The sequence below is a fragment of the Vicugna pacos genome, chromosome 21, assembly GCF_048564905.1.
Source record: "Vicugna pacos chromosome 21, VicPac4, whole genome shotgun sequence".
Taxonomy (NCBI): Eukaryota; Metazoa; Chordata; class Mammalia; order Artiodactyla; family Camelidae; genus Vicugna; species Vicugna pacos.
Window position 1 is genome coordinate 6138844 of NC_133007.1, and position 15878 is coordinate 6154721.

General features: G+C 49.9%; 1 protein-coding gene and 1 long non-coding RNA gene across 3 annotated transcripts in view; one reads left to right on the plus strand and one right to left on the minus strand.

Annotated features, from left to right (window-relative positions):
* CACNA1E (calcium voltage-gated channel subunit alpha1 E) overlaps nt 1-15878 on the minus strand; it is a 345168-nt gene that overhangs the window by 67366 nt on the left and 261924 nt on the right. For both annotated transcript variants that reach the window (XM_072945997.1, XM_072945998.1), the window contains 11 exons: nt 14530-14583; nt 13825-13914; nt 12621-12830; nt 11757-11869; nt 10049-10161; nt 9558-9689; nt 9025-9097; nt 7625-7742; nt 5883-5950; nt 4320-4417; nt 284-340 (listed from right to left, as the gene is read on the minus strand). In XM_072945997.1, the coding sequence (XP_072802098.1) occupies nt 284-340; nt 4320-4417; nt 5883-5950; nt 7625-7742; nt 9025-9097; nt 9558-9689; nt 10049-10161; nt 11757-11869; nt 12621-12830; nt 13825-13914; nt 14530-14583 (1126 nt within the window). The remainder of the gene's footprint in view (nt 1-283; nt 341-4319; nt 4418-5882; nt 5951-7624; nt 7743-9024; nt 9098-9557; nt 9690-10048; nt 10162-11756; nt 11870-12620; nt 12831-13824; nt 13915-14529; nt 14584-15878) is intronic.
* Nucleotides 12516-14613, plus strand: LOC140688018 (uncharacterized). The gene is made up of 2 exons (XR_012062677.1): nt 12516-12627; nt 13224-14613. It is a non-coding gene; the product is annotated as an uncharacterized lncRNA (long non-coding RNA).

The following is a 15878-nucleotide window of genomic DNA, read 5'->3' on the forward strand; positions in this document are numbered from 1 at the left end:
ACTAACTACCCACGCCGACACATGCCCGCTCACAGGTCACACAGGAGAGCAAACTATGCACGGGGCACAGACCTTAGACGCACAGCGAGAAAGGCACATGGCGAATGGTGCAGAGGAGCAGATCCACAAACCATGTGCACAGAACGCACACACACACACACACCACGGCACACACGGAAGTGCACGCCCCGTACCACTCTGTCCATGGGAAGGACAAAGAAGACACGGTGTCCCCGCACCCACACGTAACCACTCACAAACACGCAAACCGGTACACACATACAGGTGGCTGCTGCGTGGCTCCCACATCGACATGTGGTGTCTTCTCCTTCTGTCTCTTCTGGGGAAGAAAAACGGACAGGTTCAGTTCACCCCGACCTCTAGGACCCGCAAGCCCCACGGCCACCAGCCGACCTCCAGGGAGAGGCACAGAATCCCCTACGTGCCTGCTGCCCTCTGTAGACGCCCAACCTTCAGCTCTCCAAGGGAGTGAGCTTCGTTCCTTGCTGTGTGCAAACACATCAACCTAGTTTTCAAGCAAACATGCAGGGGTGCAAAGGGTCTATTGTTTTGCAGAGGGAACAGCTTCAGATGCTCAGTCACTGGGCCCCACCAGCACTCACACTTTCACCTAAATGTCCATCAGAGACCTAACTTGGAAACCCTGTAAACCTGGATGAAGAGGTTTTACGATATTCACAAGGTGTGAATCCCCAGCTCATCACTCCAATCTCACCCAGCATGCAGTGAACGAATGCTCTGCCATGCGCGCCATCGAGGCCACCAAGTAACCCATGACCAAAGGCAGGGCCACCACTTCACGGGCTGCCATCCACATACTTCTGTGTGTGAGCGGTGCCCCCTGCATGTGTGCCATGGGGTGGCCCTGGCCTGAGGTCTTGACCGTCCCGCCTGTTCCGCTGGGCACAGCACAGTATTAACCCTCCTAGCCTTGCACGGGGAAAAGTCCCTTCCACAGACACATGCATGCTGTGTCCTTGCAGGCCAGGCCGATGGAAGGTCAGAGTGGTAGGGTGGGGCATCACCCACAAAGGCAAACAGGAAAAATGAAGCTGTCAGCTCAGGTCAAAGCTCAGGCATTGGATGACTTGTCTGGGACACCGATGGAGCGAGCCTGCCCCAGGTCCTGGGCTGATGGACCCAGCCTGGACCTATGGGCCCTGTCCGGACCTGCTGCTCCTTCCCCGATGAAAAGCACCCCGTGCATGGACAGCGTGCAGGCAAACGAGCATGGCTCAACTGCCACGTCCACATCCACAGAGAAGCCAGATTCACTGTGGGCTCTGGGAGCAGAGGCTGCTGTTCTGAGCCTCACTCAGAATCATCTGGAAGTGGGGCAAAGCACTCCAGCACCCACAGAAGGGATGCAGACATCACTGTGGAGATGCCCGTGAGCTCCCCAACTGAATGCAGCCCTCTGCATTGTCAGCGCAATGTGCATGGGGCGGCCGTGCCAAGAAGCAAGGGCAGCATAGAGAAAGCGAAGCGCACGCTCTAGACGGGCAGCGGGCGCGCCCACCAGGAAAGGCACCTCCCACCGCCAATTTGCAAATTCTCAAACATCCAACTACCAGCCCTCCAGAAGCACACGTGGAGGAACGTAAGCACATGGAAGAACTCTCTCTTACTTGCTCACATGTGTGCACACGCGCATACACACACACACACAGGTCAGGTGAAAGAGAGAACCAACCTCTAATTTCCACACAAATCAGATATACACTTCAAACTCCTCTTCACTTGGCCACTCACACAGACAAAGATCCAGATTCACATCCCATCAGAATCATTACCATATCTTCATTCCTGAAACCACACGGAGAAGCATCTCTCCGACTCACGCGTCTGTGAGCTCACACGCACTCTGCAAGAACCCTGTGGGTCAGGAAAGGTGGTTGGTGCTCTTCCCATTTCAAAGACGGGGAAACAGGGATTCTGAGACGCTAAGCGGCTTTCATTCCAAGGTCACAGCACGTGAGTGTCAGAACGATGACTAGCACTCTGGCCTTTTGGCTTGTAACAACTTCTTCCCGTGTTTCTCCCTGGCCACCGTGTTCTCACTTAGTTACACTGTCACCTGGAACTCAGGGGTCCCGCCTGCAGGCCCAGGCAGTCCACACACACGCTGACGTCATCCTGCCAGCAGCACCTGCCTTGCAGCACAGGGACAGCAAGCAAAGCCTGCGTCTCTGCTCATCCTGGGTGCTTACAGCACCTCTCCCGCCTCTCTGTGCCCGGATACACACTCAGTCCCCACGGCCCTGTGCCTACCAGCATTCCATTCATTCTTTCATCCCATAAGTAGTGAGTTTCTACTCTGGGCCAAGCATCCTTCCCACCTCACATCTCCAAACCCACTCCTCCTCCTGCCTGCCTCATCTCAGTAAATAGAACCACCCACTCCTAAGTGACAGCCAGCCCTGCCCACCCACGTGTTTGGATACCTGTGTGTAAGTATTTTTAGCCCAAACTCATGAGTGCAGGGGAAGGGGTAGAAACTACTCAAGGTCCAGAGAACCTTCTAGAGAGGAAGGAGGTGTTTCTGCCTTTTTCTATCAATCTTTAATGTATTTTGGGGGGAGTGTTTTTTTCTCCCTCACAGAGGATGAGCCCAGGGGTCAAGCCATCAGCTGTAGAAAGTGAGAACAAGATGATGGCCAAGGCGGGGAGAGAGGCCCCGCATGTAGCTCTAGAATGTCCCTACAAGGTGAGGCAGAGGGCATTAACGAGCTCTGGGCAGAGAAGGGCTCCCCCCGGCCAGCTTCAAGTAATACACGACAGGGTCTGGTTCCAGTTCCCAGGGATCTCAGACCTTCCCCAGTGGCGCCCCAGGGTCCCTCACACAGTCCTCACGCAGGCCCAGAAGCAACAACAGGAATTCTGAATTTCCGGAGTCACTTCTGAGCCTCTCCTCTGACACCTCCCTCCAGCCTCTCCTCCACCACCTCCCTCCAGCCTCTCCTCCACCACCTCCCTCCAGCACCAGCAGCCCAAGCGCTGCTAGTTCCACCAGCAACCACAGGTCCAGGCTGGATCCTTAAAGAGAGTCTATACCCGCTGCTCTAATCTCCCTCTCCCTCTAATCCACTCCAACTGGATTGTGTTCCCACGGGGCCACTCAAACTGCTCTCAGGAAGGTCACCAACAGCTTTCGTTTTGCCAAACCCAATAGCCCCTTTTCTGGCCTCATCTTACGTGATCTTTCAACAGTCCTGAGCTCCGCCCTCCACACGAAGCATTTCCAGCCTCTCTTCCTCAGCCCCTTTCTCCTTCACCCCAGCTCTCCCTGGGTCAGCTCCCTGTGCTGATCCCTTAAAGGTCACCCAAGTGCATATGCCCCCCTCCCCCGTCTTCATTTCTAACCCTAACTTCTAAGCTTCAGACCCACGTGATCCATTCGACATCTTCACTTGGATGTCTTGTATGTATCTCAATTTTAACGTGGCCCAAACGAGACTTGGATTTCCACCTGTCTCCAGGCTATCAGTACATTTCACCATCATCTACCCAGTTGCTTAGGCCTCAAACCTGAAAACCTAGGAGAAACATTTGTTTCTTCTTTTGCTCATCTGTCTCCATCACATTTATTCCATTAGATCACCCTACTGGCTCTCCCTCCAAAATACAGACTGAGTGGGATGCCTGCTCACCCCCTCCACTGCCCCATGGTCAAAACCACCATCAACTCTCACCTACTCTAAGAGCCAATCTCTGTCTCCCTGCCTCCAGTCTGGGTCCCTACAATCCATGCTCCACAGAGCAGAGTGAACTTTTGAAAGTGTAAAGCATATCCTATCTGTCCTTCCCCTCTAGGCCCTCCTATGGTTGTAATTAGAATAAAAGCTAAAACCCTTCAGCCGGGCCTTCAGGAGCTCCCTGGCCTTGTCTCCTTGTCCTCCTTGCTCCCTTCACACCCGCCACACTGTGCCTTGCTGGGGAGCACTCTGCCTTCATGTCACATGTCCGTCTTCTGCACATTTAGGTCTCTGCTTAAATATCACCTCTTCAGAGAAGCCCTCCCAGATCGCCTGCTGGTTCTCCACCCAGTTCTTCTCATTCCTCTGCCTTCCTACCCTATCTATTTGAGAGCGATGATCACCACCTAAAACGATTTCTGTTTATCATCCATCTTGCTCACTGAAATGGGAGTGCTGTGGAAGAAGAGACCCTGTCTTGCTCACTGACGTATTCATGGGGCATCTCCTGGAGCGGGCGCCCTCCGAGAGTAAGGCTTTTCGGAGCTGAGTGATGCAGTTAGCACAGGAGCCCAGGGATCTGTGAGGGGACAGCCGACTCACTCGATGGAAGGCATGTTGGGCGCAGACATCGGGCTGACCTCCTTGGCCTTCTGCAGCGCGTGCTTCTGGTTGAAGGCCTCCTCTTCTTCCTGCTCATCCTAGACACAAAGCAGAGGTGGCTGTGCCTGGGATCTGGGAAGGAGAGTAGCCCCGGGGGCTCTCCCTGGAAGGTGTTCTAGAGACCAGGCGAAGTAAGGAAAGCCGGGAAGAGGTGAAACAAGGCAGTGTGAGCTGAGGTTGGCTCAGAGACCTCAGGGGGCCAGAGCCTGGGCCCCTCGAGACAGCCGCCTCCTCCACCCTGCCCCTCAGGCTGCTCTGCAATTCCTCCGGAGAGCCGTGGAGCCCACCCTAAGCCCCACCCTCAGTGGAGCTGGCCACGGCTGCAGAGCTCAGAGGCCAGAGCCGACACCTCCCAGACATCCCACAGGGTCTGCAAGTGATGGAGCAGGGACCTTCCAGGCAGGGCCCCTGAAGCAAAGTGCTGGGGTCATCCCTCCATCACGCCCTCTTCCCCGCACAGCTAAGAAACCCCACTCTGGGTGCTCAGGCAGAGGGACCTCATCCCCTCACCCATCACCCATATTCTTGCTTATAAATGTCCCCTGTGTGCTAACACCAAGGAAAGCCCATTCAAGTAAAATGGCCAAAACACATACACCTTCACAGCCTGCTCTGGTTTTCACATGATCATTTTATACTTGATCCTTGCCACACTCCTCTGAGGTCTGCAAGGCAGGCCTCTTATTCTTATTTTATAGGTGAAGGAAGCAATGCTGATGGAGATGAGGGGCCTGGCCCCAGCTAAAGGAGCCAGCACCGGTGGGTTTGTGGCTCACACCCAGCTTTCCAGCTCCTAGAGCTGGTACATTTCCCTACTGTACTATGCAGATAAGAGGACCCCCGAGGATGTCGGGAAGAGCAGGCAACACATCAGAGAATACGCGAGAAAGGCTTCGAGACATCACCGGGATGCTGTGGGCTCAATCCGAAACCGAATTTGCATAGTGTGGGGAGAAGTTTTCACTCATCTCCTAGGCTGTCCCACTGCCACCAGAATTCCCTCCACCACTTAAGAAATGACTCAGAGAAAAGAAAGGAACAGTTCTTTGAGAAATGGAGTGTCTGGCTTCACTGAAACTTCCCCAGGATGATCGCAGCCACTGGAGTAGTCTAGGACCAGTGATGCCCCTCTCACACCCAGACCCAGGAGGGTGAAGGCACACAACTGAGGTCACACAGCCCCAGGTCACAAGAGCAGAAGTCAGATTTAAGTCCAGGAGTCTGGTGTTCTCTGTATTTTCCAGGTCATCGTCCTGCAAAGGACATCTCTGGGGGTCTGCAGCAATTAAGTGCCTATCTTCTACAACCCGTGAGACACCCAGGCTGGTCTGAGGCTCACCAAAGTGAACCGGGCTTCCTTCCTGGTCGTGCCCACAAGCACAGAGAAGGGGCCTTCCTGGCAGGCCTAAGCCAGGCAATGCAGAATTTGGGAGGCAGTCCCAATGCCTAGCAGGCATTCAAAGGCATTAGAGAATCACTGGATCCCCTGAGAACACTGTTTACCTTGGTCAGCTCCTGGGCATTGGCCAGATTGTCCACAGCGATGGCCAAGAACACATTCAGCAGTGTGTCTGGGGTGATGAGTTAAGGATGGGCAAGTAAGAAAACCAAAAGCCTTCAGCGAGGCTGAGAGGGCATCGCCGGGTCTTTCCTGCCTGGGACACTTGCAGGAACAGAAGCCACCCCAAAGGGTTAATTGAGCAGGGACTGTGGGAGGAGGAAGAGAGATGTTATGTAATTCTGCTTGAAAGAGAATATGTCTTCTCTCCTTCCATATATTTTTACAAGAAACATCTGAATTGAACCACTCAGGGGGCCAAGATGGAGCAAGGAGACTTACACAGCGACGGCCTCTAATCCCAGCAATACAGAGAACCACTGAACAATGAGACGGATAAGGAGCCTAACGTAGGAGCTCGTCTTTCCTCTCAGGGAGGCTGGAGTTGCAGCCCACCTGGACCAATCATGCAATTCTGTCCTTAAAGATGAAGCAAAATTAGATTCCACAGCCTTATCACTAATGAGATGCTAACATCTTTCACTCTTTTCCAGGGAGGCTTCCATATTTTATTTAACAAACTGTCTCAGGGCACACAAGACCATTTCTATGTCAAGCTCTAACCTCCAAAGTCCCAATTTTCCAATGATCTTTGAGGCCCATGTGTTGTGGAACACGGAACTGGCTCTAGCCCAAAAGTCCGGGTCTGACTACCATCAGAGTAACAGGAAAATCAAGATGCCACTGTGACAAACTGGACTTCCATTTCTGTGACTCACTGCTTAGCTTGCTTTTTATAGGTTTCTCATGTTTATAGTCCACTCTGGCCCCTAGATGTTTTTACAGCAGAAAAGTTAAAGGAACACCTCTTCTCCATCCCCTTTCACTCTACCAACCCTAATTCAAGGCAAATCCTACTTCCCTCAAACATCCAATGGTCACATAGAAGTTTGTGGTTTGTAAGTTACATTCAAGCAAATTATCTCATTTACTATTCACCACCAACAGAGGAGACAGATAATATTCCCTTCTTTCAGGTGTGAAAACTAGAGGCTCAGAGAGATTAAGTGACTTTCCCAAGGCCACACAGCTGGTAAGCAAGGTTGCTGGGATTAAAACCCAAGTCTTCTGGTCTAGAATTTGTGATCAGCCATGGGTTTTGGAATTAAATACACTTGGTTTCCAGTCTCCCTTCACAATTTAGTAACTGTTTGGCTTTGATCAAGTTATTTCCTCTAAGTCTTATAAGGTCAGGCTTAGATGAAATGGTGCCTATGAAACATTTAGTACAGGGTCTCATGAATAGCACAAATCCACCAAGTGCTAGCTGTGCTCAGTAATAGCATTGATCATAATACTAATATTTTTGAGATCTTACTGCATTGAAGACTCTGTTTTATATTAACATGTAATTAACTCATTATTCTTATAATCTGGTCACTATTTCAGCCTACAGTGATCTCTTCCTCTCGTATTTCTCCAGCTCACAGTTTATCTAACCATTTAATGTAAGAGCCTCGTATGTCTTTATTGGTGCACACTGATAATCTGGATGACACGCCCTTGTTTATACTCATCTTCTGTACCAGGCTAGCGCACAGGTTCCTTAAGATCGAGGCCCTTGTTTCTCTTTACACCAGCAGTGTCCACCCCAGTGCCGCCCCCACCTCTCCCATCACCAGCATCTCCTCCTCCTCTCAGGCTGGTCCAGGCAGGCCGTGCAAGAGAAGCATTTTAAGAAGGATACAGTTTCCGAACAAGGTGAGCACAATGAAGTAGATAGCGGACCACATGCCTGAGCTGACCCCGCCCTGGGAGCGGATTCCGTTGTACATGACCTCGTTCCAGTCCTCCCCTGTCAGGATCTACACAGCAAACAACAGGCAAGTTAGAGACCTGGGCTGGATGAGAAAATGGGCTCCACGTAAAGGGGAAAATCCTTGGCCTGGGTCTTTTTCCATCTACCTGCCAGGGAGAAAAAAAAAGTCACTCCTGTAAATAATCTTAAACATCCTTCTGATACTGACAAATTTTAGGCACTGAAAATGGAGGTAGAACATTAAAAGGAAAGGTTCTATTCTTCAAAATATAGAGACCCCCCCATTCCAAACCCCAGCTTGGCCAGGCCTGTGGAAGTCACACAGAGTGGGCGGTCTGCTCACTGCCTGACCATCTCCAGGAGCTGCCAAGGTACAGCTCCTGAGACAGCAGCATTACTGGAAAATGCTTTGTGGGCTCCAGTTCTGCAAACCTGGGTTCTGGTTCAGCCTCAATATCTGGTTAAGTAACGTTTTCCTTTACCTCTTAGACATTATTGATCTGGAGTTTTCCCCCATGATTTAAAAAAATTTTGGCGGGGGTGTGGTGGTGCGTGAAAAAGATACTTTATTAAAAGGACATGTGGGTTTGAAGATACTTCCAATTTCCTAAAACCATAAATGCGATGTCACTGGATGTCTCTGACTTAGTACTCTTGCAAACTTACAAGTATAGGGAGAAGGCCAATGAGGTCATCACGAGAGAGCTCTTTTATTATTGGTAAGAACAGAGCTACAGAAGTCCTAGCAATCAGCGTGGTGATGACTTCTCAGTAAGCAAGAGCACGCAGCTGCCTGAGAGGAGCCTGGAGAGGAAAGGCAGGTTCTCTTCACACATCATCATCTTGTAGTATGTGCACTGAGGGACTCCACCGAAATTTTTTTTTAAATTGAAGTATAGCTGATTTACAATGTTGTGTTAGTTTCAGGTGTACAGTAAAGTGATTCAATTATACATATACATATATATATTCTTTTTCTGATTCTTTTCCATTATAGATTATTACAAGATATTAAGTATAGTTCCCTGGCTAGATAATAGGACCTTGTTTATGTATTTTATACATAGTAGTGTGTATATGCTAATCCCAAACTCCTACTTTATCCCCTCCCCCCATCCCTTTTCCCTTTGGTAACCAGTTTGTTTTCTTTGTCTGTGAGTCTATTTCTGGTTTGTAAATAAGTTCATTTGTATCATTGTTTGTTAGATTCCACATACAAGAGATACCATATGACATTTGTCTTTGTCTGACTTAACCTCACTCAGTATGATCATCTCTATTTTCAGTGACGTGGATGGACCACGTAGCACTTTTTAATAGCCTCATACCTGGAATACAGTCATGATGGCTGCAGGGAAGGTGTCAAAGTTCGCTGAAGGAGTCCCGTCATTAAAGTTGAACCTGAAAAAGGAAATTCAAAGAGAGGAATGAAAGGAAAATCTCACACACCAAGTTTTCCCTTTCCCAAGATTATGCTGTTTTCATCACTACTTTTCCCATCTCCACCTCCCCTCCTTTCCTACACTCCTCACCATTCCAGTAACTTATGAAGATGGTATTAGTGACTTCTACTGGGGGACTGAGCACTTGAAGGGGGTGGATAATGGGATGCAGCCTGGGCGGATCCTGAGTCACAAGGCCCCATGCTGTACCCTTCAGGGACAGCTCCAAAGGAAGGGGTCCTCACAACGAGAGCCCTGTACAGAGATGTTTGTTCCACACATACACTCAGTGGTTGACTGGAGCCATGGACACGAACAAACAAGATGGTAACATGGTGATTAAATTAGTGACCCTGGTGCTCATAGGCTGAAGACTAGGTTTTGAGGCTCCGTTGGATGGAAAGCTCGTTCGCACTTACCGGCCTCCAAACAGCTGCATTCCTAGGAGAGCAAAGACGACAATGAAGAGGAAGAGGAGAAAGAGCAAACTGATAATGGACTTCATGGAACTCATCAAGGAGACCACCAAATTCCGCAGGGATGCCCAGTACCTGCAGAAACCCAGACAGCATTACGGCAGGGAACAGTGAGTGTCAAGTTACCCCAAGCCCAGCTGGGCATCTGCCTGGTGGTCTATGAGGTAAGCTGCGCTTGTATACTTGTAGAAAGGACAGATGCCAGCAATAATGTGGCTCCCCTTGGGAATATGGCACGGGATTCTGGCATCGTAGGCATTTTTCTGGTTTGATCTTTGGAGGAGGAGGAGAAACTAAAGAGCAGAGTGGGGTGGTGGGGTAGGGAAGGGGGTTACGTGGTAAGGGGGATGGAGATGGGAGGAAATAATAATAAGGCAGAGAGAAGCTTCCACTCTCCAAGGTGGTTGGGAAGAGTTCAGATTCTGGCCACTTACTTGGTTATTTTAAATATTCTCAGAAGCCGAAGAGCTCGCAAGACACTGATTCCAAAAGATGTACCAGGTCTGAAGATTGCCCAGACCACTTCAAAGATGCTGCCCACTGTGACCTAGAGAGCCAAACCCAGCCACAGTGAGAAGAGGGGGAGGGGGAGAGACGCAGTCTGGTATTCCTCAATCAACAGTTCTCACTGGGCTGTTCTGAAATGAAAACTCTCGCCTCCACCTCCAGCAGGACCACCTACGTGTGAAGGCTGCCAAACGAAAATGAGACTCTACCACCTCTCTCCCCACTGCTCTCCACTCCCCTTGCTAAATTTCCTCCTTCACACTGTCGGTTGCTTTACTGACTGCTGCTCTGTCCTTCGTGAACACTGCAACAGTCATTCACCACTTCTGCACAGATTGACAGCCATACTGTTCTTAGATGAACAAACAGGCAGAAGAGTGGTCCTCAAACAAGAAAAACAAATGGAAATTAACACAGGTTGCGCTCAAATATAAAAGTCTCAGAGAAGGTCCACATTCATTGTCCTAGAATTCACTGCTAACAAGAATATTTCAGTCACCTGTACACGAAATAACTTTCAGCCACTCACGTCCCACATACTCCAATGTGAGGGTACCACTTGGGGGTATGGAATCTGATTGCTATAGGGAGTAGCAATGGCAAATTCACCAGTCTGTGTTTTTGTTCTAATTATACGTTTACTGAAGGTCTGTTATATCCTACACACTGCCCTAGGAGAAACAACAAAAATTTATCCTCACAGCGATGCTGAAAAGTATGCATGTAAGGCAACTGAGGTTAAAATGGTCTTTCACTCACTGTTATGCCTGAAAATTGCCTGTACCCAGGAGCATATGTTCCAAGTTAAAATGCAGATTGGCAAGTGCCCAAAATCGTTAGCACCTAACTGAAGAGCTGGCAGAAAAAGAAGTGGGTTTGGCAGAAAGAGAAGTGGTTCAGGAACCCAAAGTTTTGCAGCCTAGTTCTGCTGCTAACTGGCTGTGTGGACTTGCACACGGTGTCCCTGGTTTACTCGTGTGTCAACAGGTAGCCAAACTCCCACCACTTAACACAGGGGCCAGGACTCCTGAAAGCACGGAGGACAAAAATGTGTGCAAAAACACCGGGAAGACTGTCAGTAATGCCCGCCTGTACACATTCATGCCACTGAGGACGTGGACACTGGATGAAGCGGTCTGTGTGGGGACTTGCTAGTATAAATGTGTCTGTGCGTACGTGTGTGAATGCTTGTTTAAGGGGACAGCTAGATAATTTTCCCAATTTTCAACTAAACTAAAAAAACGAACATACAGGTTTCTCATTTTTTATTGAACCACCTTCTAGAATCAAGGCTTTTGTCCTTCTCTCCCAGGCTTCCCCCAAGATAATTAAGTGGTTCAAAACTCGGGCTGTAGGTAGCTTTGTAAACCTTACTGAGCTACACTGAAGTGTATACTCTATGGTTAATGCATTCTACTGCGGTAAAAAGATTAAAAATAAAAGAGCATTTAAAAAAACCCAAACAAACCCTAGTATGGCAAGGATTCACTCCTTCCTGAACTCCCTTTCGCTAATCCTATGCATTTATTTTTTTATAAGTTCTGATGTCAGGGTTCCATGCTGAGCCATGGTGCGAGCTGCTTATTTCAAACCACAGCAGATCCACACGACGCAGAAGGATGGGAGGGCACTTACCCCAAAATCAAAGCAGTTGAATGAAGAGTGAAAGTAAAGGCGAGGCCCCATGCCGTACATCTTCAGGGACATCTCCAAGAGGAAGAGTCCCAGAAACAAAAATTCTGCATAGTCTGAAAGCATTAAAAGCAGAACCATTTGTTCCATGGACGGCCCGGGCTCCAGCCCTCCCCAGCCTAATGCCCCACCTATGGAGGAGCCCTTGATGGCAGGACCCGCCCATGCAGGACGCTCGATGACCACGCCAGGTGGGTGCCAGGCAGAACCTACTGATGTCTGAACAGGCTCTGACCCAGAATGAGTCCCAGGCACACTCCATTCTTTGCCCTCTTTTGACAGGTGGGTTTGTCACTGTCCCTTAAATGGTAGCTGGCTCTCAGGAGAGACAGAAAGGGCTTCCCCGTGGCTTTGATGGAAGAGCTGGATTCACCCCACACACCAGCCGTGTCTGCCTCCGGGCCCTCACTCACACCCAGTGGTGGCCTTACCCAGTGGACGGTAAGTTTCGTCTCCGGTCTATTGAAGGTATTCACTTCCCTGAAGACTTTCTCCCTAGGACTCTGGTGACCAAGATTCCCTACACCACTGAGACACTAAATGAAGGCCTTAGATGACCCAAGGTGTAATGCTATCTTATTGACTCATCAGTAAAGATTTGTTTATGAGTCCATAATGAATGACAGCTGGGGATGGTCACATGATAACCCCCACCCCTTGATGACAGCTCTGGGCTCCTTCCCACTGCGGTGGAGGGGCAGAGCTCCGGGCAGGCAGAACCACCGCCGGGCCCACACGCTGCCTCGCTCTCCTTACACTCCCACCCCAATCACGCTGCCACCACGAGAGTCAACAGTCACCACTCACAGAGGAGGTGGGTGAGCCACTGGGGCTGGTTGTGATGGACGATGGCCACGCAGGCGGTGTTGAGAGCCACAAGGCTCAGCACGATCCAGTAAAACACCTGGGATTTAACCATGTGGCGAATAGAGATTCGCAGAAGTCTCTCCTTGTGCCGGAAATAGGAGGCCCCGTCCACCTTTGCACTTTTGATGCTGGCCCGGGCCAGAGGTGTGCCTGTGGAGGGGAGCAGGAAGGAGGAAGAATGAGGCTGCAAAACAGATCACCCTGCAATGGCAACGGGGCATTCAAAGGACTAGCGGGAGCAGCTTCAATCCCAGGGCTTGGGGACTGCCGCGTTGCAGGCCCGAGGAATCCCCAAGTTATTGGCTAAGAGTTTCCACAGCACAGCCGAGATTGCCCGCTTTTCCTCCAGGCACTCTCAGTCCTAGGAAACAGAACGACTCCCCAGGAAGGACACCAGGCATACAGCCGCTATCCTGAATCCTAATAGGATCCTGTTTATGTTTGGAACAGACTGGGCTTCTCTCTGGCCTTTCTTTTTAAATATACTTCAGGCACCGGAAACATTCTGCCACATTTGTGATTTTTTTTTTTCACCACCGGCAGCCTAAAGCAGCAATCAGCTCTCTACGCCTCTTCTGCTGTCAAGGATGAAGCCAGACCCTTCCCTTTCTTCTGAGGAGGAAAAATCTGCCATCAGCCAGAATCTCTGTGAGAACCTGGGACTGAACACTAGTCACCTGAAAGGGCTGTCAGTGGGAATTCGTTTTAAAGTCACGTGGACGCAGGTGATGGAAGCAGGGAGGTGGACTGTGATTAAGCCAATGATTGCCGGCTCTCAAATGGGGGTCGCTTAGAAGCAACAGGTTCTCAGGATCCTTTGAACAACATCCCAAAGTGTGTCCTCATGATCACATTCAGGAGAGACCAAATGAATATAAAACAGGATACATCTGCCACACTTGAAGAACCTGGGTTGGATTCTTGGCCCTGAACCCCATGTTTCACATAAACAGTATCCCCTGGTCTGTTTTTTCCTGTAAGTCATTGTCAACCACATTACATCCCAATGCCTTTTCCTAATGACATCCCAAAGCTCTGGAATTTTTGGATTCTCTTCCTCTCTGTGGTGTCTCCCAAGAGACAGGATATTCCCTTTCGTGGGCGACTCAGAGCAGGAGGAGAAGACCTGACTGCCTCCACTCACCCACGGAGGAGATGTCGACACAGTGCTCATCGCTGGAGTCTCGTGTCATGGCCTCCGTCCGGCTCCTTTTGATGGTTGCCCTTCGAAGCACTACACCAGGGAGGGGGGAGGCCAGAGAGAGGGCGTAAGGACAATTGGACCATTCTGGTCAAAACTGAGGACTGTGGGCAAGAGGCCCCTGTGACACAGGCGACTGCGTGGGTGAGAGAAGTCGCAAATGTCTACAGCACCCCGGCTCCCGTGGTCAGTAGCACCCCTGACACACAGGGCACCCGCGCCTCGCTAGAGCTGACCCACGTGCGGCAGGCACGCAGGCACTCCATCTCTACTGGCCCTGGCTCTGCATAGATAATGTCACTTCCTGGGAATGAAAGTGGTCTCAAGATGATCCCCACCAACTGCCAGAGAAGATCCCTTTCTACGCCACTGGTCTTAGGATGGCCTTTTCATTGCACATCATCCGTCACACGCCCTGGAACAAAGCAACTCTTGGATTTCATTTGCATCACTTTAAAAAAGCATTTAAATCCACCACTCAATTCCCTTCACTGTTAAAGCATGAGGGGTTTTATGACAGAGAGACTTGCGTTGCAAATCCCAGAGCGCCCCTCTTTTCTTTCTTCCTCTTCTTCTGATCAAGAGAGCTTGCCGCCGCATCGGAGGGGGCAAGTGCAGAAGTAAAAAGGCCTGGGAGCCCTTCCTTACCTTCTAAGGCTGATGTTCCGGCATTTTTATTTTCTTCAGCAAGCATGACTTCCTCTATATGAAAATAAATGGTTTAGTAAATTATTGGTAAATGAGAAATCATTCTGCAAAATAAAAAAAGCCCTCAGGAATGGCTCTGGCTTCAGGGCCATGGCGAGAGAGCAAAGAGTTCAGAGCTAGTTTTGGGCACCAGCATCAGAAAGACGTGAGGGTCATGGAGGGAGTTCCTGAGACAAATCCAAACAGCAAAAAGCCCTTTAGTGCAGGGGTGTTGGAGGGGGGCTGGCAAAATTCATCTGTGTCTGATACACTGTTCAGGGGGTTAGTCCTGAGAGGGAGAGCTACTCTTTTAACTAAAATCCCCTAAATTGATAGGAGTAAAAAATCTCCACGTCTGCTTTTTCTTTTTTCCAGCTTCCCTAAACCTTTTCCAGCAGTAGGAGCTTCCTGAGTTTCTTGTCTGCAGCTCCTAGGTTGTAACATCCACCCTCCTCATTCAGGAGGTGAGACCATGTTTTGGGTTCCAGCCTATTTCTTTAAGGGAGGGGCAGAGGAAAATGCTAACGGCCCCCCACAAAGAGAGGAGCAGGCCTCGTGGGCTTGCTTCCTGTCCCCCGACCACTTCCGTCCTGCCTCGCTGAGCAGAATTAGAATTTGTGAATTTGTGAATTTGTCCCTGTGATATAAAGAAAAAAAGCAATAATTGATTTGGTCCACCTTCCTGACACAGAGCTCCTAAAACCCTCAGAATTTATTGTCTTTTGTATGCTAATGAGAAGGACTAGATAGTGTAAGGCTGGGGGCTGGTCATCCCCCCCAAACTACCACATGATTAGAAGTCTTATCCCCTTCTCAGCTCCCAGGAGGGGAGAGGGACTTGAGATAGTTCAATTACCAACGACCAATGATTTCGTCAATCATGTCTGTGTAATGAAATCTCCATAAAAACCCTCCATGAAGGGACCCAGGGAGCTTCTGAGTTGGTGAGCACGTCCCGGTGCTGGGAGGCTGATGCACATGGGGGGGCCTTAGAGGCTCTGTGCCCCTCCAACCCCCATTCCCATGCTTAACCCTGTGTATCTCTTCCATTTGGCAGTTACTGACTTGTATCTGTCATAATAAGCCGGTGACAGTTTTTCCTGAGTTCTGCAAGTCATTCTGAGAATGACCAGTCCTGGAACCCCCTGAATTTGTAAGTGCAGGTCACCCGGGGACCCCACCGTGGCTGGTGTGTGAAGGAGAGGCAGGCTTGTGGCACTAAGCCTTTAAGCCGGGAGGTCTGCCCTCACTTTGGGTGGTGTTTAGTTTCAGAACTGAATTGAATTATTGGACACCCCGCTGGTGTCGGA